Source organism: Rhipicephalus microplus, chromosome X (genome assembly GCF_043290135.1).
Source record: "Rhipicephalus microplus isolate Deutch F79 chromosome X, USDA_Rmic, whole genome shotgun sequence".
Taxonomy (NCBI): Eukaryota; Metazoa; Arthropoda; class Arachnida; order Ixodida; family Ixodidae; genus Rhipicephalus; species Rhipicephalus microplus.
The window spans coordinates 501660319-501685979 of record NC_134710.1 but is presented as its reverse complement, the minus strand read 5'-3'; the positions used below and the strand labels follow the sequence as shown (position 1 = coordinate 501685979).

The 25661-nt window shown below is 45.5% G+C and overlaps 1 protein-coding gene across 5 annotated transcripts in view; it reads right to left on the bottom strand.

Moving 5' to 3' along the window:
- The window catches only part of LOC119160747 (protein GPR107), a 428055-nt gene that overhangs the window by 214767 nt on the left and 187627 nt on the right, over nt 1-25661 (bottom strand). For all 5 annotated transcript variants that reach the window (XM_075881006.1, XM_075881007.1, XM_037412965.2 and 2 more), the window contains one exon: nt 21624-21731. In XM_075881006.1, the coding sequence (XP_075737121.1) occupies nt 21624-21731 (108 nt within the window). The remainder of the gene's footprint in view (nt 1-21623; nt 21732-25661) is intronic.

Here is a 25661-nt window from a genome sequence, read left to right as displayed (position 1 = left end):
GTCGTTTTTTCGAGTGGTGTGATCGTGTGGGCCAGCGAGAAAAATGGGTGCGCGTTGCAATCGATGTCTTACGTTTTTTTTTTTCCCGGAGGAAATCGGGTGCGCGTTACAATCAAGGGCGCGGTAGAATCGAGTAAATACGGTACTGTGAGAAATAATTAGTCCATACACTACTTTCATCACTGCCACATGCAAAAGTCAGGGAATGCTGATGCGGCTAGGCATGGCCTTCCTAACTGCACCAGTGAAACTTTGGGCCCACAAGCTCGCCGGGCAAAGTTTATTGGCCCGTGTCTTATGCCTGCCTCACAATTATTGATAAAGCACGTGTAGTGTGCAGTGAACAAGTAATTTCGCAGTGGACTCCTCCACTCCCAAGTATATGGCTACTTTTCTCAGGTTTTCTGAAGTTGCAGGAATCAACCACACACATGCCTCAGGGCCAGATTTGACAAAATGTTCTGGGGCATTGATACTTTTATTATAAAAACGAACTCCTAGCAATGCATTTGTGTTCAGTGAGGACCACTTTCAAGAGACTAACGTAAGCTTAGTCTTTGTAAGCTGGCTTTCACAGATCATGTGCTGCAGTGCTCCTACAAGGAAAATACCCGTAGCTCTGAGTGGCAACCAACATTGTGCATGAAACAACTCGTGCACGTTGCAAGCCACACTTGACAGCACATGTTGTGAAGCGGGGAATGTGCTTTTAATTGACGCTACTAGCTTAGGCTGTTTCAGAGCATGTTCTAGAACAGTAAAACTGGTTACCAAAGCAGGTGTTGCTAGGAGCAACACAGATCCAAAAAATGGCAGGAAGGGGAAGATAAAAGCTTGTGTTTCGATAAGTGGACTTGTCTTCAACTTATTTTCTTGAACTACACTTCACACCCTCTATCCTAACAATGGAGGGGGAGAGGGTAACTGTGTATATGAAGGAGCCATGACAAATTGTGTGAGTGAAGAGGGAACAAGTGTTTCATGAATAAAAAGAGACGAGGAAAGTGGTGGGAAGTCAGGTGTAGATGTTTCGCTGAATCATGGTTGTCAGAAGATGCATCACTTAAAATGGTACTAGGTTTGAACACGTACGGGCTAGACTGCACCTGCAAGCTCCCTTCTTACGGCCTTCGCAACGGGCGTAGTACATGCCTCTCGCCGCTCCTTTGAGGAGGGCGTTGTGACCCTGCCATCTTCTGCCGCTTCGTACAGCGCACGAACACATGAGTTCGGGCGAGCTTCTGCACTCACGGCGCGTTAAAAAACAAGTTGCTTAATCAATGAAGATGCACAAATGGTTTATGGCATTGCTCATACCTGATGAAGCTGGGCTTGAACCTATACACCTCTGAAGAGTGCACTTTGCTGGCAGTGTCACAAGCCCTGAAGTGCGCGCATGATCGTAGCCTTTTTGTGACAGAAATCGGTATACCCCCCCCCCCCCCTCACACAAACCCCTTACAAAATCGTCTGGGTACACTGAATGCTTTCTTCTGTCACATCCTACTTGATGCAAAAGAAACACGGTCTTTTTCTCTCCTTTCTGTGCATCTGCTGCCATTTTGTTAACGAATGCGTGGTGCTTGCTTTCATGATAAGATCGGGACACATTTTTTTCTTCCAGCAATCGCTGCACTTTCTCGCATTTTGCGCGATGGTGCGGCACTTGGGAGCGCAATCGTCCTATCATAGTCTGGTATCGACAAGCCTGATGAGCGTTGCTGTTTATTGTTTGCGTGAAAACACTTGCTGCTTCTTGTTCAGTGAAAGCGTCTTGTGAAGTTGCAACATCCAGATCTGTTTTGTTGGTCTCCGCTTTTCGCTTCCTTGATGTTCGACGTAGGGGCCAAACTCGTGAAGCAGGATCTTTGCGAGGCTTCTATGCACTTGAAATCAAGTAAGAAGGATAGTCCTTGAAAAGAGTAGGCGTGCGCCCAGTCAGGAATAAGTTTTCTGATGTGGAACCCAGGCACACAGTCTTCATCGCGCAAGTGTTTGCTGCATATGACTGCCGATGCAGACTTGTCGTTGATGATGAGGTTGTCTCTCGCAATATTCTGTTGTCACTTGCCGCACAGCTCAGTATTGTTTGGGAATTGGTGAGAAGGAACACCGGGCATTTTCCCCGAACGGGACTTGCAATACGGAACCACGGCGATTGAGCGGCCATGAAGGAAAACAGCAAAACACCTTCACGCAGATAATCACGAGGGTGTTCGACCTGGCCTGGCCAAAATTGACGCCGTAGCGCAATTTCCTGCACCACGCGACAAAAAGGCCGTGAGACGCTTTTTAGGGTTGTGTGCCTATTACCGGCGATTTATCGAGGACTTTTCGTCTATTGCGGCGCCATTGACACGACTCACACGTGAGGACGTCCCCTTCTTTTGAGGTGAACAACAGCAAATGGCGTTCAATGAACTACGACAACACCTGCAAACACCTCCAGTCCTCGCGCACTTCGACCAGGAAGCCCCTACAGCACTTCACACTGACGCCAGCAATGTAGGTCTGGGTGCCGTTCTAGTGCAGTGGCAAGACGGCTGTGAAAGAGTAATAGCCTACGCCAGCAGAACTCTTTCTCGCACGGAGGAGAACTACTCGACTACCGAGAAGGAGTGTCTCGCCGTGGTGTGGGCGGTCATCAAATTTCGTCCATATTTGTACGGCCGCTCCTTCAAGGTTGTTAGCGACCATCACTCTTTGTGCTGGCTCACCAACCTTAAAGATCCATCTGGCCGTTTGGCGCTGGAGCCTAAGACTTCAAGAGTTCGACATGACCATCGTCTATAAATCTGGGAAGCGGCATACCGACGCCAACTGTCTCTCACGGTCGCCAGTGGAGACTGTCGCTCGTGATGACAAAAACATCGACGCGGCATTCTTGGGAGTTGTCAACACGGCCGCTATTGCACGGGAGCAGCGCAGTGACCCCGAGCTGTTACCACTCATTGAATATTTAGAAGGACGCCATCAGGACGTGACACGGTTATTTGCCAGAGGACTGCCATCTTTTTGCTTGCGAAACGATGTTCTCTACAAAAAAAACTTCTCACCAACCGGCAACCCGCACTTGCTCGTCGTGCCTACCTTTCTTCGAAAAGAAATTATGGAAGCGTGCCATGATGAAGCAACTTCGGGTCATCTAGGCTACACCCGAACATTGTGCCGACTACGATGCAAGTACTACTGGCCAAAGTTACCCGCTGATGTTAACCATCACGTGCGAACTTGCACCGACTGCCAAAGACGCAAAGAACCTCCTAGCAAGCCAGCCGGTCTTTCACATCCAGTTGAAGCACCAGCGAAGCCGTTCACCCAGATTGGAATGGATTTCCTGGGCCCCTTTCCAACTTCCACAACAGGGAACAGATGGATAATCGTGGCCACCAATTACCTCTCCCGTTATGCGGAGACTAAAGCTATGCAGCGCGGCAGAGCAGCAGAGGCCGCTCAGTTCTTCATCGAAAACATTGTCCTTTGGCATGGCGCTCCGACAGCAGTGATCACAGACAGAGGACCCGCCTTCACCGCAGAGCTTTTGGAGTCGGCTCTCAGACTCAGCAGTACAGCTCGCCGGAGAACAACTGCTTACCATTCGCAGACAAACGGACTGACGGAGCGCCTTAATAGGACCCTCACAGACATGATCAGCATGTACGTTGACACGGAACATAAAAACTGGGATCAGATATTGCCGTACGCGACCTTTGCCTATAATACCGCTCGACAAGAAACCACTGGAATGACGCCGTTCAGTCTTATCTATGGTCGCGAAGTCACGACAACGTTGGACGCCATGTTGCCGCATCAGTGTGACTACATCCATGTGGACGCCGAAGAGTTCACTCAGTGCGCTGAGGAAGCCAGACAGCTCGCGCGTCTGCGCATCTGTCATCAACAGCATCAAGATGCACAACGGTACGACCCCTGACACAAGTTTATTAGCTACACACCAGGCGACAAGGTCTGGGTCTGGATTCCGATACGTCGACGCAGACTGTCGGAAAAACTGCTAAGACGATACTTTGGCCCATACAGCGTCACGCGATGCTTGAACGACGTGAACTATGAAGTTGTTCCCGACACTGACTGTAGTTCTAAGCGTCAAAATCATTCACCCGAAGTCGTACACGTCGTGCGTATGAAACCGTATTTATCCAGTTGACGCGACCACTTCATACGCCTGGTAGAGCACCTAAGTTGCACATCGGGACGATGCCTCTTTCTGAGGGAGGCAAATGTCATGTGCTTGTCAAAAAGAAAGACAATGACAGTTGTGCATGTGCCATGAAGTACAATGAAATGGATGAAAAACAAGAACTCTCTTGCACGTTCTACTAAAAGAACCTACCTGCTTCTGGTGTCTCAGTTTCTGCGGGAAGACCTCTGTTTTGACGTCGTGACAATATATTTATGTGCGTAATGCACGAATTGAAGGTTGTGCGACTGCCTTCTTGACTAAAAAAATTACTGCAGACTGAACACTGACAAAGCATTGAATGAAACGCAGCCGTAGAGGGTAAATGCCATAATAAAGCAAGCCACACAACAGATAAAAGGCAATTCACAACAACCTGCTTGTAGCAATGAGCCACAAGAAAATTTATACAGATTTTTCAGAAAAAAGGCTGCTTATATATGCTTACTGAAAAGTTGTAATGTTGTTAGTTTCTATTTCTAAACATGTTCTTCTATGACATCGAAGGACAGCGCACAGCTGATTTGCACAAGAGTTTTAGTTCCGGGGCAAGCGGCTTGCGAGCGTAAGCAGCTGCATACTTCGTTCGCATCATGGACGTGGCTTGTAGTACAAAGGAATGCAAAAGGGCTTGGGGTCTCCGGAATCAATATTTTTAGGTGGTGTTACCTTGACAATGCACACCACCACTCTTTGTGCGTGCCGTCTGAAGACATTATTCAGCAGCAAGGGCACTCTCTCTTTTTTTTTTTTTAACTTTCTTTCTCCTTATACACAGTTTTTTAGCCATCAGATATACAAAACACGCACGTGTTTAAAAGAGTTGCCAGGCTGCAGACAGCAGCTATTAGCTCGAAAACACTGCAAATGTATTTGGAAAAATAAAGGAAAATAGAAAATAGCTAGAAAAGGGAAGGCGCGCTCGTCATTCCGTGAGCGACCTCTCTTAACTGTGACGCCGTCTGACGAGACCAAGGGCTAAAAGTGTTCAAGTGCTCTCCGATTGCAGAACAGGTTCAGCATTGTTCTTCTATCTTTCTGATCGTTGCCAGTGCTTTATGCCTTCTGAATTATGCCTTTCATTAGCAGATTCTTTAAAATTTTCCTTGAGTTTCAGCTTGTATTATCCACGAGCACATACATACCTACATTAGGCGGCAAGCTGTCTGGTAAATTAGTTTTCTTTTAGTAGACAAGCCTTCTTCTATCCACGATTTCTTTAAAAATCCCCCTCTTCATCGAGAACACTTATTCCACGGTTTCACATCGACAAACTTCCTTATGCTATGTGCGCGGCGCAAAAGATGCAATGTCAGGGCCGCTGTGCCCCTACCGCCCACGGGTGGCGAAACATACTCAGAAACTCTCTCATTGTATTTGCGACGGGTGAGAAGGCCATAAGGAAGGAAGCGCATGCAGGTGCAGTTTAGCCCGGCCGTGGTAAGAAATTCTTCTGATAAAAGCTTAACTCTCATTGTTTTCTTTGAGTATGCAACATATAAAATAGATTCAAGAGCCACTTTAGAAGTGTTTACACCTGCTGGCTGAAGTGTATTGAACTTGTGAATAAGGTATTAGTATACTTTCCGTTTCTTGTTGACTGGAAATTTTAGTGAAGTATGTAAAGTTTGATATCGTCAACACTGAGTCCTACTACTCGGTAAGCTGTTTGCCGTGTCCATGCAATGACCATTTAATCTGACATTAACAGGCTGTCCCGTTTCGCCAGTGTACCATATATGACAATATGAACATTTGATCAAGATGGATAACGTTTGAACTAGTGCAGGTCGTGTCGTGCGACTCATGGCGTTGCATAACACACACCAGTGCGGTAAAGTATCCTGTGCCTGCCACTGGAGCTAGTCATCTGCATTTCTTTGTCCACAGCCTAACCGGCTTGACCATGCAATTCTTGTGACCAGTATCTTGCTGACCAATAGCCCTTCTTCCCACTCCATCTGTCAGTCTCACCAAAGATCAGTCTATGTGTCACCTCACTACACGCGTCCCACTGCTCAGCCTCTCAAGCAGCCTGACGTGGGGTTATGCGCTACACAACACAAGTAAAACTAGATTTTATATGATAGACGTAATCACTTGCAGTGCTTTTAACTACTATCACGTCATTTTGAAGGTTCTTGTAAGTCTTGCATCTTGGGTGGGAGCGAAGAGTTATTTGGACAGTAGAATGAGAGATCACTTTTGCATACAAAAACACGTCTTTCAAAAACCTATTGGGATGGAACACTGTCTATGGAACTTCGGGAAATGCTTTTCTGGGGTGCTCACTGCTTGCTGGTATTGGATAGTACTTATGAAGAATATTATTTATGTTTGGGAGCACATTTAAGTATTTGGTTACAAATGCTGGTGGCTGGTTGGGTTGTTCAACAAAGGTCCTTTTAGCCAGTGTCATTTCCCCATCTAGTTAACAGGCTTCGTTGGAGAAATGGTTTAGGGCACCTTTGGGGTACTTTCTTTCACCTAATGTTTTTTAGGTTGCTTACGGGGAAACATGCATTTTGAAACGATCTTTCTGGTTTCCGGTTGGATGTTGACGAAAATTGGCACAGACACTAAAAATGGCCTCACAATGCCTCCATAAAAATTTCAAGGCGATAACAGAAAAACTTAATGAGATACAAATTATTTTTTCATCAAACCTTGTGGAAAAGCTGTTGGATTTATCAAATGACAAAAATAGTTGGTAATTACAGAACGCACAGCCAAATGTATGCTGAAGGTAGCTGCATTTTCAAAATAAATTTTTTTGCAACACTAAATTTTGTTGTTAACATTTTCTACCGTGACACTGCAATGAGCACACTTGAACTACAAATAAGAAACCCTACGAAAAATTCTTTAGGGAGTAAAATGAGAACTAAGATCCCAGCCCTCTGAACCACAGTTCAGGGAGCAATACAAAACAAACGGAATCAAAATCTGTGCAGTGGTTGCCAACATAACTGCTCCATGAGCTTAGCATAACGCCAAAAATACAGAAATGAGAAAACTGCGTTGGAAGTCCGTAAACACGCCATGAAGTAGCGATTTTTGACAGCCACGTCCTCGTGACGTAGAAGCAGCAGAGGACGATCTCCCGGAGCGAGCATCGGGCCAATGGCAAGGCGAGCTGGGGCAACATGGCGGCCGCAGCCAATTAGGGGCCTAGAAACAACCTTCATACTTTTGCTTTTTATGCACTTGTTTTCAAAGGGAGCAGCCAGCTGAGGTGGGAAATTTGAACACTGAGACGTGCTCTTTTCGATGAGCCCAGGAAGACAGTTCCTGGTCGCGTCCTCCCGAAGCTATAATTTTTTGAAAATTGATGTTTTCTCGCCGTTTCCAGAAAAACTTTCGCTACCTAGGAGGGTGAAATGAATTTTTCGAAGCCCTTCTGCGTGGTTTTCAGTGTAGATATTTTGGAATCAGATAGAAACAGGGTTCTAGAAACTGAACACTTAATTTAAAAAAAAATAAATGTTTCTTGCCATTTTTCATGATACCAAAGCCGCGTCCTCCTTAAGAGGTGGACGCATTCGCTGTCGTCACTACAGATCATTCTATACGCCTCGCTTGTCCGACGAAAATCCCTCGTTTGTAGTGTTGCAGGTAGTGACTAGTGTAATCTAGGTATTGTTGGCCGTCTGTCAATTCTGTATAAAGCATAATCTTTAATTTTTCCACAAAATTAAATAATGTTTTGTCTAGGAAGCTAATTTTATTGGGATAATGATACATGGTCAATTTTACTACTAGAGTGAAGCTTGACACAGTGATCAATAAATGCATTTAGTGCACTTATGCCATAAGCTCGCTAAATACGTTCCTACACTGAAATTCGACAAATGCAAAATGTCGGTAGCGAAAAAGCACAGCTTTTTCCTTTCTTCTAGGTCCGTTTGGCCACTTCATAAAACCAGTGAAGATACGATGATGCAACATGCACATATGTTGCACAATCTCTCTGCTATGCCTGCCCACTGCATGAGGTCGCAGCCCTCAGTTCTCAGCCCGCAGCGATTGGTGCATACACCAATCCTTACGGAGTCTTTCAAGTGAAGTGTCCGGGCTCTTTACCGTAAATACCTCTTGAAGCAACAACATCCTCGAGGCTGAGGAAGTAGCGATCGCGCTCGCCATCACACACCAGAGCGAAGAGTCTACTACAGAAATAGTTACTGACTCGCAACAAGCGTGTTGACGGTGCAGCAGCGGACGCATATCCAGTGCTGCCATCCGCATACTCAAGGGAAGAAAAATCAACTTCTCGAGCTGCTCCATTACGTGGACACCAGGCCATGAAACTGTGACAGGGAACCAGCGTGCCGACGCCATTGCCCAAGAATACGCGGACCGGGGGGCGCACAACGACGAGGAACCAGCCACAGTTACAAGACGCTATGGAGCAATTTTAGAACACCAGAGAGCCCTGAGGAGGATTTACCCCCCTCCCCACAAAGACCTCAACAGAGAGCAGTCGGTTGCCTGGAGACAGCTGCAGACTAATACGTACCCCAATCTCAGTCTTCTGAGTAAAATCTATCCGGGAATATACACCAACAAATGCCCGCTATGCAGAGAACACCCCACACTTTACCACGTAACATGGGCCTGCCAACACACACAGGTAGTGCCAAGAAACTGTACACCAACACCGGAGCAGTGAGAGGCTGCGCTGTCCTGCTCTAAGCCTGAAGAACAGCTCAAGCTGATCGACAGAGCTTGCAAGATGGCAAAGGCCACAGGGGCCCTGGACTGAGGGCTCCACCTTCACCGGAAGAAAGCTATTTGTAATAAAGTTTTGCATTCATTCTTGGAGTTACAATAGCCAGTTTAAGCATTCTGAATGGTGTGCTGTACGCACATAAACATGCCTCGAACAACTGAGTCTACCATAAAGTGTAAAGTGCACGTGTGAATATAAGGCTTGTGCGAATATTCGAATGCTTCAAATACAATCGCTGACCGATTTTCCGGACCTGGCAGGGACCATGAAATAGTCTGAAAAATCGAACAGCGAAAAAAAAAGGTAAAGTTGTGAAAAACAAGTTTATTTGGAATAGATGAGCCTACAAACAAAAAAACCCAATAATGTCATGCTTCATGCTGCTCTTGGAGACGTGCAAATTTGATTGCATTTGGACTACAGTAATATCGTTGACAGGCGCGTTGGCAATTGTTGCCACCGACTCTTGTGGGCGGTAAAGTTAATGGCTCCATGAAACCAAGCAAACAAAACTTGATGCCGGTTGCCAAAAGATCCATGCAACGTATTTCTATTTGGTGGGATCAACATGGCCTGGGCCTCTTTTACCTGCACAGTGATGTGATTGCCTGGGGCCATTATGAAGCAGGTTTTCAGAGCAGTGAATAGCACCTTATGAAGCAGAAAAAAGGGCTTTTAGAACAGCTAAAACCGTATTTTAGAGAAGAAAGACAGGTTTTTGAAGCCGCCACAGGTGCATTTCAAAGCAGGAAAAAAAAAGCATTACGAGCAATGAAGAGCATAAATAAAGCAGCTAATAAGGCTGAGTGTAAAAACTAAATTCGTGACAACTATAACTGCTAAATAACATTCCATGCACGTGCAGCTGAGACTACTCAAAGCATATCGCGTATAGTGAAGGACTGGTATAAAACCAGACTTTTATTACTACCATTTATAATCCCATAAAACTAAATGTACACAAATATCGCTTATTGCACAGCCCCCGAGATGAAATGCCAGTTGTAATGTGGCTCAGCTAAGCGAGGTAATTATCGTGCTCTCAACAGAGGTACACCGGCAAGGGAGAAACAGCGACGAAAGTGCTCCGAAGGAGGAGGAGACGCACAACAAACAAACAAGGAGAGCAGCGTGGGGGACAGAAATGCTTGGCGTAGACAGAATCAAAGGACAGCCTGTCACAGACCATGCGAAAGTGTCCAAACTTCAATGCCAGAACTAACATCTAAATCTGGCACGAGCTTATCGTCACTAATACTCCGCTCACGCCACAGCAGGAAAACTATGTCTGCTCTTTGGCGCAAGCGCGGCTGGGTGGAGAAAAACCCTGGTGGTGAGCATGCCCACCTGTGAGTGATATGGTCCCCTCACCACCAGAGTTGTTATGAGCAATGGCCCGAAAGTCCTTTTTTTCATTTGCAGACACCCGGCATTTTGTCTAGCTTCGCTCTAAAGGGCCACTCCCCACCTCCCATTTAAAAACAAGGAGGTTATTTTCGCCTTTCCTTCATACACACGATGCATCCTCCTCACCCCTTTGTTCTTGAATGCACGTGAACAATAGCAGCACTAAGCGCTAAAGCCTATCAGGATTTCGCGCTTCTCGACTGCGCGCTGTTACCGCCGTTTGCACAGCTGTAAACACAAAAAATGAAGTTTGATCGATTGATTGTGCACGATGTTCATGAGAGACAAAAAAAAAAAAAATGGATCGGCAGCTTCATGGCAAAGCAGTGCAGGAGACAAATCACACGTGATATTTTGCGTATATACACAAATCAAGAGCATTTACTCTGTAGACATCACGGGAACTCTTGTCTACATCACAGCAGTGCACTAAGGAGGACGATAAATATCAGGAAAGAATATTGCACTCTTTTTTTGTATTTTTGAAAACATGGTGAGTGGCCCTTTAAAAAAAAATGTGTCGCGGGCGCGCGCCGTGAGGATGAGTTGTCTGGGCATTAGAAAAGCCTTTGTTATGGCTGCTTGCCACGCAGTCCGTGCGCGCGCTCTGCTCCAAAAGGCCCCTTGCATCAGAAAATAGTTGCACTGTCATGGAGTGCAATAACGCGCGTGCGACCTCTATTCGAGATTTACTGAAAGCGTGCGCTGAGGAGCAATCGAAAAGGCTTCGCGATGTAGGCTCTGGCCTTTCCTACCAGCAGGCGGACTTACAAACTTGGAAGGCTTTAGCTGTCGCGGCTCTTCTTCTGACCCTCTCCATGAATTTCCTGCATACTGCCCTCGGTTGAGCTCATGAGTTTGATCTCGTTTGCGCCCGATCTCATGTTTTCTAGGGTAAACTTCCCATGGCGGCGCCTCAATTGAGTTGTAAGTCCACAAGCTAGATCTCACGAGTGCCGCTAACCGTGTAACCACCCCATCGGTAGCAGCCACGGATCATTGGTTTCGTGCCAAGTCAATGAAAAGCTTTGCAGTGGCTACATTTCGAAAGAGGTTGATACAATAAAACCTTATTAATTCGAACTCGGTTATTTCGAAATACCGCTTAATTCGAAGGATGTCCATGGTCCCGTACTTTGCAATGTAAGTTTGAGTGGATAATTTGAAGCAGCGGCCGGCACCAGTCCGGTTAATTCAAAAACTTTGGGTGCAATGTGCCAGTTTCAGATCCCGATTTTCCCACAAATCCGGCGTAAAGACGGCTCTTAATAGCCACAAGGCAACGCAACATAGCGATACTAATGAGTGCTAGCTGATGCACTCTAGCCTCGCTATTTCCAGCGCAAAAAGAAAAGAAGAAGAAGAAAACGGCCTCGTGGTCAACCAAAACGTGTGCCTGCGAAAAAATGAATTAGCTTCACTGCGACACAGCGGTGACGCGCGAGCAGCATATTGCAAGTTTCTATCAACGTCAGCGGGTCATGGTTCACTCATTCTTTTTGGGATCGTAAAACAATTAATAAAGGACAGTTTGGTGAAATTCGCGATGCTTGCAAACCTCCAATTGCCCGTTTCTCCAGCGATTCGCATCTTTGCACTGCTGGCGGAGTTCGTGCCAGCAACATCTACTTCACAAACTAAGTTCGAAAGTTTCAAAGATCATTTGTCTCAGCCAGAACACATCGCAAGTTTCGTCATAGTGACCATTATTAAATTCCTAATTACACCAGAAAGAATGTGGGAATGGTCGCATCATGTCGTGCTGATGCAGCGAGGTGTAGGCGATATCAGAGTCCTTCAATTTTACTGGTCACGAAACTGCTCCGTAACTCAATGGGAGAGCTTCATATGATGCGTTGGGTTGCCGCGCGGTGGCGCCACCATCTCACTGAGGGGATTCGTCGGGCTGCTCGGGCGGCGTTGCACTGGCTCGAACGACGCTGCGAGTTGTTTACTTTGTGCGGGAAACGTGCATATCGTGCTGTTGTGATGCGGCGTTAGTGCAGCGATGATGCCGAACACGTGTTGTGTCCCGGGATGTCGTTTCGGGTACAAGGGCAGAACAGAAAAAGTTTCCTTGTTCTATTTACCCAGCGACGGCGTGCTGCGCGAAAAATGGAAGCGCTTAAATCCAAGGCAAGAAACGGGTGACTTTTTCTTCGACTCTAAGTATGTGAGAGTGTGCGAGAAACATTTCGATGACAGTGACATTGTCCGCGCAGATGAATTTGTGGTGAATGGCGAAAAAGTGTCACTTCTGCGCGACAAGCCCCTTCTGAAGCCTTGTGCCATTCCAAGGAAGTTTGACGGCTTGCCAGCGTATTTGACGAAGCCGAAGCAGTGGTCACGGACCCTGACAAGAAGGTCCCCAGCGAAGCGACGTCGTGAGTCGTCCTCATGTGCCCGTAAAACAGAAGTTCACGCCAAACCAGGCACATCGGGTGCCGCGTCGTGTGATGAAGGTGAGTTTACGTCCAATGTTGTTTTAACTTTCTTGCCCGTGCAGTGATTATATCGGTGAAATTTCGAAGGAGTGTGTGAGCTGAAAATGCACTATTTGAAACGATTTTTGAAATTGTTTTGCAGATCTTGCACTGCCCACAGATCTTGTCGGCAAGGGGCCAACGCGCACTTCGGACTCGGCGTGCCAGACAGATGAATTTACCAGCCCTCTCGCCGAGGTTAAAAGTGCTGAAGTGCCAACTTCGGGCAACGAAACAACAGCTGACCTTGTGTCAGACGAAGTTGGCCAAGATGAGAGTGCAAGCAAGCAAGCACAAAAAACTTGAAGAAAGCCTTCAAAAAATGTCAACCCGCACGAAGTTGATTTTTGATCAGTGCGTGATGAAGGCGAATGCCAAGTCTGCGAAAGCTGCCAGGTAAGTTTAGAAAACAGGCCAGCGTGTGTAGGATGTTTGGGAGCAGTGTTGATGTATTTCGGTGTCAAATTTGGTTCTTTAGATTACCCCACCATGCTTCTTTGCTGAAAATACACTTTAATGTTAACATTCCTCGGGCATGTTGAGAATATTGATTCAACAGGCCATATGCGTGTCACCACATCGATTTTGTTTCAGCACCCCCTATTTTTTATTACTCCAGCAGTTTCAAATAAAAGTTGTGTTTGCTTTCCACAGACGACTGAAAATAGCGCTAAGAAACGGGGACACAAGAAGAGGACACACGGCACAGGCGCTATGCCGTGTGTCGTGTGTCCTCTTCTTGTGTCCCCGATTCTTAGCGCTATTTTCAGTCGTCACAATGCACCAACAAGCCCAAATTTCGACAGTGTTGCTTTCCACAGCATTCCTTTTATCCTTAACGTGCCAACAGTCTCACTTTGCAGTGTCTGTTGCTTATTGAGGATGAATACAATTACAGACGGATGAAGTTTTATACATTTTCGTATTGCCCATACTACAAGGATGGAGAATGCGCTGCATATGTTTGCAACGTGTCAAATGCTATGGTTGTATAACATACGATATGCCAGAGAAACGCCGGATCGCATGTATTTATCCTGAACATGGTTCCTCTGTGCCTACTGTTCATTGGGCTTTCAGCACATGCAGCTCGAAAGCAGCATACAGCATGTCATGGAATGGGGTATTCTTGAAGCACCTACGCATGAACCTGGTATAATGTGCTTGTATCCTTTTAGCAGTTTCGCTACTGTAAATGCATGTGAAATCCATTATAAAACAACTTTACTATTTAATGCATGTGTTTCAGTATGATGAGCCCCCTCTCCTATTTTTGGTGTCTGGTGCACACACATTATGCATGCATATAAAGCATCTTGTCTGTGTCATGTACATGCATGTAATTCCAAATGCACTGCACGAATGTTTTTTATCCTGAAGGCCCACTATGTAGCATGTTTCGAAATGTGAGAACAGTTCCCTACTTTTCTCTTTAGGTACAGGAAAGAATGGCTTTATGACTGTCTCCTTCTGAAGGTTAAGTCGACGTCTGTGTACACGTTCCTTCATGCGAACGAATTTCTACCTCTCCCTAACCCCCGCACTCTGTACACTTACATGAAGAACCTGAAAGCTGACTTTGGGTTTGATGCAAACTTGTTTGCTGTTCTGAACGAAAAGCTTGCAGCGGTCCCAGAGAGAGAACGACGAGGTTTGCAGAAATATCTATATTTAAAATCAATAGCAGTGCCTGTGACTTTTGACATTGTTCCTAAGCCATTTGGCCATTTCTATTTTGCAGGAGTACGCATGTTTGATGAGATGAGTGTTCGCAAAAGCCTGCATTTCAGAGAATCTGATATGGCCCTGCTTGGAAAAGTCAACTTTGCTGAACACACCAGGCCAGGGGATAACGAGAAAGACGCTGATCATGTGTTGGTGTTCCTGTTTCAGCCCTTTCTTGGGGGCTGGTCGCAAACTGTGAGAACATTCTGCGCTTCCAGCGCTGCTCCTGGTTCTGTTGTGGCCAAATTGCTGCTGCAGTGCATTGTGCACTTGGAAAATTCTGGTGCTGTTGTCCAGGCTGTGACATGCGACAATTCTACAAGCAATCGGTCAGCTTTGAGGTCGTTGGGTAACAACTTTTTCCTGTAACAATCCTAGAGTACTGCGGTAATATATGGTTATACAGCTGAAATTTCTTCTTTCCAGGCATACATGGGGACAGAAAAAACCCACAAACATCATTTCAACACCCCTGTGACCCGATAAGAGAGATTTACACTGTCATCGACCCACCGCACATTTTCAAGTGCATAAGAAACAACCTTCAAAAGGTTGGGAAGTTTCTGGTAAGAAAAACGAGGCGTGGTTATGCTATACTTTTCTGCACAAATTGTTTACAACAATAATTGAAATTTTGTTTCAAGCTGCCAGAGGGTGACGTTTACCATGATCATTTCAAGTCCCTTTTGGGGTATGAGGAAGACCAGGCTGGACTCCGAGCTGTGCCTAAACTGACAAAAGCCCACATAATGCCCAATGCCTTCCAGAAAATGAGTGTGAGATTGCTGTTCAGGCAAGTAATATTGTGACTTTTTCTTGTGCAGCAGGTAGCATGTTTGGGAAACTACTCCTTCAGCCACACCTTACTGATTTTTTATCTTCAGTTGTTCAGTGAATCTACAGCTGCTGCACTGGAGTTTTACAGCAGGCAAGATGTGTGCAAGGAGCTGCATGATTCAAAGGTGACCGCGGCATTCACCAGACGAATGAACGGCCTGTTTGACTGCTTGAATTCTCGGAGGCCAAAGCACGTGCAGTATAACGAAGCGGAGCACATTGCAGTGAGAAATACCACTCGAGACTTTATATGTTATTATGGGTATCCTGCTTTTATTTATTGTTACAGATGTAACATGAATATTTTTCAGACATTAAAAGAGAACGTGACATGGTTGAACAACTGTTGTGATTACATTGAGGGTTTGCCAAAGCAAAGGCAAGCCTGCTTCCTCACCAAGCCCACGTCTGAAGTGCTGCGAGTAACCCTACTCAGTACTATCGCACTTGTGGAGAACCTTCTGGCCTCAGGTTTTCGATATGTGCTGGTTGGAAATTTCGGACAGGATCCTCTTGAGGTAAACCTGTAAGCTTTTTTATTTCTGCATTGACTAATCTGTTGTCTCACTTTCAGAGGTTTTTTGGCATTGCGAGACACGTTGCTGGTGACGGAGGGCAACCAACGATTCAACAGTTCCTGTTCATATATCGAATGCTTTCGGTCAACAACCTTGATTGATTGATATGTGGGGTTTAACGTCCCAAAACCACCATTTGATTATGAGAGACGCCGTAGTGGAGGGCTCCGGAAATTTAGACCACCTGGGGTTCTTTAACGTGCACCCAAATCTGAGCACACGGGCCTACAATATTTCCGCCTCCATCGGAAATGCAGCCGCCGCAGCCGGGATTCGAACCCGCGACCTGCGGGCCAGCAGCCGAGTACCTTAGCCACTAGACCACCACGGCGGGGCTCGGTCAACTACCTTGTCCGCCCACCCAACCTTGTCCGCCCACCCAAGCGGGCATCAGTTGATGGTGACGGGCCGCAGTTGCTGTTCAAGCTGCAGGACCTCTTCAACAAGGAAGCTGCTCCTGTCAATCATGTACGATGCCATATTGAAAACAAAAGAGCTATTGATAGTTTCTCCATCTGGAATATATTTTCCGGCAAAGAGCTGCTAAACAGACGTTCACTCAGAATATGCACAGAGTTCATCAATTACCTGTGCATGATATTTTTCCACGAACATGCATGTAAACAAAGACAATTCTCGTTTCAGGTTGACTCCCTGGCCATTCTCCTGGATGACGTTCTTTTGGAGCCGACTGAGAGTGAGGAAGAGGCCCTCGCGGACTTGTCTCCAAAGGAGTGCATTTTAGACTACCTTGCCGGCTATGTTGCCCAAAAATTTTCTGAGATGTGCTGCACCGACTGCGTGGAGTCTTTAAAAGGCTTGCAACGATCACCAAGTGACCTACCTCATTCTTGTGAAGTCGAGAGGTTACCTTCAGGTCCCCTCCACCAAACTGCTAAACCTCCTCCAAATCGCTGAAGAGCATGTAGAAGAATTTACGGTGAAGCAAACTGCGTGTGCTGGTGTGTACATGGGCAATGTTGAGCAGGTTTTGCTGGACAATCGTACAGCTTCAGCTGCTGTCGGCTGCCCCACCCACTTTGTTGGGACGACTGCTGAAGTTCTACACCTTTTTCACACGCGAAAAAAATAAGCAGTCACGTGTGACAAAGCGAGCAACATGCCCAGCTGGTGGAGGGAGAAAGCCAAACTGAAGGAGTAGTGTAAAAGCAAAGCAGCCCTTTGCGAGCCTCCTGGACCTACAATTGTATAGCTCACTTATAGGCGGATTTTTGTTTGATCAGTAAAATAGTAGCTGTGTTTCCTTACTTGTTTGCAAAATTTATAACCTTGTGGTCAGGTTCGCATGCAATAAAACCTTTCTGGTGTCTTTGTGCTTTCACTTTTAATATTTCCACGAACTATCGCTCAGGATTCGTTTTTTGTTTTGTAACCATGCGTGGCCGCTTCCGGTTTTTTATCTGGTGTTTCAACTGAAGCGCCCGTTCGCTCTTTTTTTTGTACGTCGCGCCGGGCAATATTGTTGATATGGAAAGGTTGTCATCTTGTCACTAACTTGATTTCTTGTTTGCTCGAAAATATTCTCGACCCTATTTTCATGGATCGAAAATTAATGACGTCCCGAGAGCAATTCATGCATAGCAAATGCCGCGTGACTCACTTTATCGATGTCTTCTCTGCAGGCCACGCTGCGGACTGCTTCTTTAACGTTTGCGTTTCCTTCTAGTCTTTTGCAGAGCATGAGTTCGCTTTAATAAACTTCATTCAGTAGAACTTTACGTTTGTCTTTGTTGCGTGGCAATATTCTGTTTCGTCCGTGTGCTACACATCAAAGCGCAAACAATAAATTTGTGTACGCTGCACCACGTTCTTTTGTCTCCCTTCATAATATTAAAATTTATTTTTGTAGCATGTGATAAAAGTTTGCGCTTCCTTTTTTGCAAGGATTGAAAAGCGGGTTCGCGGAAAGACACACAGTGCAACATACATCATTTCGTGTTTTGATCCTTTCCCTTTATGCAGCACTTTTAAATGTTACTGTACCACCTCATCGAAAAGAGAATATTACTGGGGTATCTGGGTGCTCAGCGCATTCCAGAGCACTCAACAGATTCATTAAAAGCCTACTCTGAAGGACGGTACCTGCTTCTTTTCAGTTTTTTTTTTTTTTTCGTTGCATTATTGATAGGCCCGCAGCAGTTCGCAGCTACGGAGCTACCGTATGTATTGTGGTTACAAAGTTTTCTTGAAGGAAACAAACAAAAGATATTTTAAAATTGGTAAACACGGCGCAGCGCTTGCGCCCAAAGACGCGAAAGCAGTTGCCGTTCGTGGCCGAGGTCTGCGGCGATTTATTCGAAAAAATAAAATCCCATCGGAGGCAGGTGGTATACACAATAATTGGGCGATTCATCGCTAACAACTACGAAAAGAAAAAAGAAACTCAGCGCGCAGAAACCAGAAGCAGCGAGCGTTTTCATGCCAAAAGCTGGCAAATATGCCGCACGCGCGGCGGCTGGATCCCCTCAGTGCGACAGTGGCGCCAGTAGTGGCACCCGCGGACCCTATATGAAACTAGCGCCGAAGTTTCGTGAGCAGTAAAGCATTGAAGGACTCTGGCGATATGCTGCCCGCATGTCACTACTGTGTTGCAGTGAAGATGTCTTGTTTTTCACAGGTGCACATTTCAGTTGATCACGAAAGCAGGTTTTCTAGCAGGTTTTCTTTTTTTTTTTTTCATTAGCAGTACAGAGGCCCACTGTTTCCCCGTGTTTGCAGCAAAATTAAGACCAGGTATTGCTGGAAAACATAACCCTTCGAGCCGCAAGCTAGCCGGCACAGCAAACAATGAGCACTGATTACCTTGAACAGTGCTAAGCTCCTTGCATCCCGCTTTTTGAATGTTCTGGTAATTCAAAAACCCACTTAAGTAGAAGATTTTTTGCAGCCCTAGTGACTTCAAATTAATGAGGTTTTACTGTGCATGGAAACAACTTTCCGATTATGAAAGCAGCGACTCACATCGTTTACAAGAACAAGATCGTGCATGGTGTGTGTGCAACATTGGAGTTGTTGCTCTCAGTCACTTTGGACATCGCGTCTAAAGCAAGCGAAAATTCGTTTGCCGTTATGCAGAGAACCTCTGAAAAGTTAGTCGGCAACTTCCTTTTTCTTTTTCTGCGTTCGTTTTGTCAACACAGCAGGTTTGCAAATGTGAACTTTTCAACATTTGCAAATTTAAGGAGATGGGAATTTACATCCCTGCACCACGACTCAATTCTCGGAATGGTGGGGCTCCCGGTGCAACAACGGTGGTGTAGCGATTAGATGATATCGAAGATCGCTCTCGTCATAATAATCTACTCTTTTCTATAACATACCAGATATTGCTACAGACAAAGCACCTCAATCAGAAGAAAAAAAAAAAAAAATTCTTGACTTTCTTGCAAACAAGTTGACACTCGGTATTACACGAGAGCACATACCCCGTGCACATCGTATTGGTAGGTTTTCCTAGAGTAAGACATGTCCACTTATTGTTAATTTTTTAATCGTACAAAAGCAAATAACATTTACCGATGTGACCGCACTAACACTAGAGGTGGGGGTGTTCTGCTGGCTGTTAACAAGTGTTATGAGTCTTTTTCTATTCCAATAAAGTGTGACACTGAATCTGTATGGTGTTGTCTGAGCATTAATTTGAAAAAGATGGTCATCGGAGTTTGTTACCGTGCTCCCTCAAGCACTCGGTCATTTTGCAACAACCTGTATGACTGCCTCAACCAAGTGACAGTTTAGTTTCCAGCGGCTGAGATTATTATAACAGGCGAATTCAATTTCCCAAGTATCTGTTGGTCAAGATTATATTAATTTTCGTCGCCTTCCTGATCCGAAGCTAATTGCTTCATTGAATCATGCGCTGGTTTCAACTTGCACCAGATCGTCAGTTCATCTACATGCATAACAAAAACTACGTCATCGCTCTTGGATTTGGCCCACACGTCATCTACTGATCTCCTCTCTCCTGTGGTTCACTCACCAAGACTAAGTGATCATAATGTTTAACATTTTTCTATCACTCTATCATTGTCACCATCATGCAACTGCTTTCAAACAATTAGAGAATACAGGAGAAGGAACCTCGATGCTATTAACAATGCGCTCTCAACTTTTTTGGATCAGTTTTTGACAAGCTTCGACAATCGTCCGTTAGAGTTGAACTTGAAAATGTTCAAAAGGAAAATAAACAAACAATTCATTCCTATCAAACAAGTTTTTTCAAACATCAAAGCACCATGGTACAACAGATCACTGAACCGTCTTTCCAACAACAAAAAATGCCTTTTTCGCATTGCAAAGCATTCACAATGTCAACATAAATGAGAGGCTTATAAATATGCAGCTCCCACTTAATCAGCAGCACTGAAAGCCTGTAGGTATTCATTTTTCAACACTACACTTCCTAACATGCCGAAGGGTAACCGAAAGGGTTTTCAGAAAATATTTCGGACTAAAGAGGCTCACACTATATTTCTAAGCACACCGAATGGTGATCCAGTACCTATACAACAATGTGCAACCATTTTGAACAATACGTTAATCCATTCACTTTAAACTATTGCATGTGACCCCTTCCAATTTTCCTCCAATGAGCTCTATTACTTTTGAGTCCGGTTTGTGTTCCGTATCATCGTTTCCAAACGTTCCATGTAAGACAGCTATAAATCACTCCGCCCTTTGCTGGTAGCAGCAGAGCTCATCCCAAGATGCCAATCTGAAATTGGTGGTTGGCCTGCACTAGTTAAATAGGGTTCGCGGCAGGTCCTGAATCTGTTCATGAGAGCCTGGGCAGGCACCAAAATGCTTGACTAGTCTACTGGGAGGCAGTGAAGCTACTACAGACGTGGATGTGGCGATTTCACCGCTTGAGTTGAATGGAAAAGCATGAAGTCATGGTCCCTAGGAAGTTCGAAAAATCAGATTTTGACTGCATCGCAACAGTTACCTTTCGCTAAATTTAACTTGGCTTGGCATGAATACCCAGTTAGCATGGATATCCAGTTACGAGTACACAGGTCCACAGTGGTGCCACTTTCCACGGGAAAACCTGAAGTAGTATCGTTTCTGAAAGCTTGGGTACACCCTTGGGTGCAGGTTGGGTGCAGACTCACCAAAGTTTTAGGAAATGTAGCTGGATGTAGCAAACAGGGCACTTTCACACAATTTGGCGCAATTGGCACAGCGATAGAATCACTGCGCCTTAAAGTGGGCTTGGCGAGGAAACGGCATAGCTGTGTCATTCCCAATATGGCCTTAGATAGCGAATGCGCCTCCACCTCTGTTTTTTGTACTTTACTGGTCATTGCACCTTAAATAGGTAGAACGTGGTCGAACAAAATGCAAAACAGAAGCAAAAGATCACTGTGCTGCCAACAAGTTCCACACTGCTCTAATAAAATTTCATCATATGTGCAGCAACATTGCTGTGAAGGCAACAAAGAACTCTCAAACTCCTGATTTTGAAAATTTACAAAGGATTATGAAGGATGCTGCAGCCTTCAGGCTAACTTCGACCTCCAAAGGTTCTCTAACGAACATCCCACATTCTGCCGTCATCCGAGATTTACCAAAAAACTACCAATCCTTTTTAGTGCTCATTTCGAAGCAATGACAAAAGTGGCACTTAGGGCAATGCTCACCGAGATATTTGCAGAGTTGTTGAGGAATCCCAGGGGACCAACCAGGCAGTTGTGGAAATAGAGGCTGTAGAGTCCTTCGTGGGCTTCTCGGTCGATGCTTACACCAAACTGAAACAGCAACAATACAACGATTCTAGTGCAAACATCATATCTAGAATTTAACAGTGTGGAGCCATTCTGCAGCGTTTCTATTATCATGGTGACAATATCTTTACTTCACAAAAAAACCATGATGGGTATTTTCATGTCAGCTACGCATCATCAATAAAATGGAATGGCAAAAAAAAAAAAAAAACTAAAAGCCCAGTTACCATAGACAATTTTCATGAACTTTAATTGACAAAACCAAAAACATCCACACAGAATCTTCTTTGAGAGTTGTATAAGAGATGTGTAAGCACCGAGTTTTATTATGACAGACACTCCATGGGACTTTGTTCTTGGTTAGCATGACCACCAAAAACATGTTTGTCAAGACATTTAAATCACAAAGCAAGACGTGTGAGCAGAGGGCTTTTGTTCTACCATACAATTCATACGATTATGCCTCCACATCTGGGGTGGTTGAGACACTTTCTCTTGACACACGAGGGCCAAATCCGAGCCTAGCCAAGAACTATATTTCATGCACTTGTTTGGTAACAGAGATGATGAATGAACAACTAATAAAATCGGCATGCTTATACAGTGACAATGTCTGAATTATCACAAGCTTGAGTTATGAATCATCAGATATACCATACATGGGGGCTACACATTATAAAGATGGCAGATTGTTACCTGCATTCCCACTGCCTGTGCCCCGCCGCGGTGGCCTAGTGGCTAAGGTACTCGGCTGCTGACCCGCAGGTCGCGGGATCGAATCCCGGCTGCGGCGGCTACATTTACGATAGAGGCGGAAATGTTGTAGGCTCGTGTGCTCAGATTTGGGTGTACGTTAAGAACCCCAGGTGGTCAAAATTTCCGGAGCCCTCCACTACGGCGTCTCTCATAATCATATGGTGGTTTTGGGTCGTTAAACACCACATATCAATCAATCCCACTGCCTGTCTCTTTTTTTTTCGCCGTCCACAAGATAAAGCAGGCAATTCAATTTAGACTTGGCTGCTTTAAAAATACAACAAAGCAAATGTTCAGCTAGACCGAAGCGAGGTGGCTAATATTTGCAGTACAGTCTGTGCTTGTTTTAACGGTAAAATCTACACTTTGGCCAATGTATTAAATTATTGGAACAAAGTCTGCTGTTAGCAGACCACAACAAAACCTAGCGGCTACAGTGGACAAAATTAGCAGCATTATCCTTCAAAGTTAGGTGCATCGAGCGTACTTTTGCCATGTTCACATGAGCCAACAATAAATTGGCCCCACTGCTCTCTATGTGCTAATTTAAAATTGCGGCTGGCAACATCGATGGCCTCCGGCCAAGTCAAGCCTTCAGCCAAGCAGTCCGAGAGCCCGCTGGTCCCGCCAATGGTTGAAGCGTTGCAGCTGACTAAAATGCTGGCGCAAAGTCATTGCATCATTGCTGAAGGGTCTCACCAATCTCTTATCACAACTTTTTTTCGATCTAAGTGTAAATAAAAAGTTTTTAATTTGGTTTTGCATTAGAAATGCATCCCTAATGTAGTAATGTTAGGCATAGCAACCAAAAGTTCAGAAAGCAAGACCAAGGCCCTGAAGAGTATATTCTCACGCTCCAAGCACGTGGATTTCATTGTCAAATTAGAATATTAATGTGAGAAGTGCCTTGGTAATGCTGGAAACTCTTTATTATTGTGCTAAGCTTTTCAGAAGGGCAAAGGACACATAGCGTCCGTTCAACTACTGTTATGGCACTCATTCACTTTGAACATGCATTGCAATTTTCTTTGAAACACTGCTGGTGGTTGAAGTCTTTTATGACCATGCTGTCAAATACAATCAGCATGTATCAGTGGAACTAGCATGCCATACACTGCCCAGCAAAATGGAAACGATCATCACACGGTGACATGCATACCAACACCACCCCCTTTGAGCGAAGTTTAGATATTATGGGCTTTGGTTAACACGGATCCATTTTATCAAATTATGACAGTCCGTTGTAACGAGAGTAGACTGTATGGGTTAGCGGAATTGAGTGAATGGTGCAGTTTGATTTATGCAAGGTACATTAAGGGCATAGGTCAGCAAGCTCACGCACAAGTCTACTCACCGACGACTTGCTCTGAGTCAGACTGGCCTGCCAGTCTCGGAAAGTCTGAGAAAATATTATGAGTCCGAGTGAGCCTATTGTCGCCTACAGGCTTGCTCAGTGTGACAACTGCAGGTGACTGCATTCCCTGCAATCAACACTTTGATGCTTAGCGGCTAAACAAGCTGCCGCAAGCTTTTTCCAGATCGCAGACATTGACCAGGCAGGGTGTCTTCGTTGGTTTGGTTAAAGGACAAACTTGGCCTCTGCTCAAAGTGATCACGTGGCATTCCTTAGAGTTCTTCAATCATACGAGTTGCGAAATTCCCCATAAGCTTCATGTATCAACATCCGAACAGGGAATTGGCTGGAATGGTGGAAGTGAGTAGATTGTAGCGCCATCTTTTGATGGGAAAACTTACTAGAAAACAATATTTTGTGTTTTTGCGTTTAGCAAGATTGTGAGCGCCGCCAGATTCTGCCAAACAGCACGGCAGCGCCTAGAATTTGTCCTTATAGGTGAGTTGGTGCCTAAAGGTACTGAACATGTTACTTTGTCGCAGTGGTGGAGACGACAGGCAGGCCCCGTCTGTTTGGCGCCTGGCGCCGAGCAGTGGCCCCCTTGCCAGGGCATGGCCGTCTGCCCGAAACAAAACGTCCCCCTCACACGACCCCGGGGGAAAGAAAGTGCCGGGACAGACTTACGGATGATGATGGGTTGATGAGTTACATGAAACTCTGGGACAAACTTTCGCGCCGCGTCTTCTTCCCATTTGACAATGGCACGTGATAAAGAACAGAGGAGCTGCTTGTTCTCTTGATGTTGTGTCTTTTTTCATGTTTTCCGCATTGCGCAAGAAGTAACGTGGCTATAAGCGGCATGTTCGTGTGGTACACAGCTAGCACAGCGTAATGAACGGTGCAGCGAAGTCGGTAGTTTATCAGATTCATGTAGCGAGCACACGAGGTTTACATTTCGGCAAAATAGTGAGCGGCAAGGCGGGATGCAGCATTGATCCGGGTGGATCCAATCTGTGAGTCTGTCAACGGCAGCAGACGGCGTTGCTCGAGCAGCAATTGCCGGTGTCGTTGGAAAGACTCCACGAACATAGCACCTGAAGAAAAAGGAACGCTTGCAGTGCTAGTTGCAAGTAAATAGCTATGTTCAAGTTCCCACTTTCTTGTCATCGGGCTTTCATAATTATATGGCATCTCAGCCGGTGTCTCATTGATTTCGCGATTAGTAGAATTTGACCGCTGCGTGCAAGACAAAGTGGCCGATTCGCGGCAAGTACTGATCGGTACTGTTGTGCTTTGGTTTGCACTCTACCGTATCTGTGTCTTGTTTGTGCGGCCATCACTCCCGTCGTGTTAGTGAGACACATCGTGAATCGCAGAGAGAAACAGTTAAAAGGATTCGTCAAACTTCCCGTGAGCAATCGATCTCAAGCGCACATTTTCAAGCGAGCAAGCGAGGAGTGATAGAAATATTCAGGGCGCAGCGTTAAAACCATGTTAGCACGAAATTGCAAGCACCACCTTCGACAAAATAAACCTTGATGCTTTGACTCGGCTTTGATTACGCCTTTGCAGAGCGAAAACAGCTGACAGCGGCGGCGGAAGGCCATTGATTGAGGCGACAACGCCAGTGTTGCATGCGGTGTTGAGCTGCCTTAAAAAAAAAAAAAAAAGCACGCGCACAAGTGGCGATGCAGTGTTTTGTATTGTCACTTTCAGGTGGCGCGACGATCGGCTCACTCCCGTTAGGTCGGCCAATGGCGTGGCCGGGTTTCGGAACGCAGTTTCGCAACTCATGTTATTGAATAACTCTGGCATCCCTGGGACTCCTGCTACTGATGTTCAAT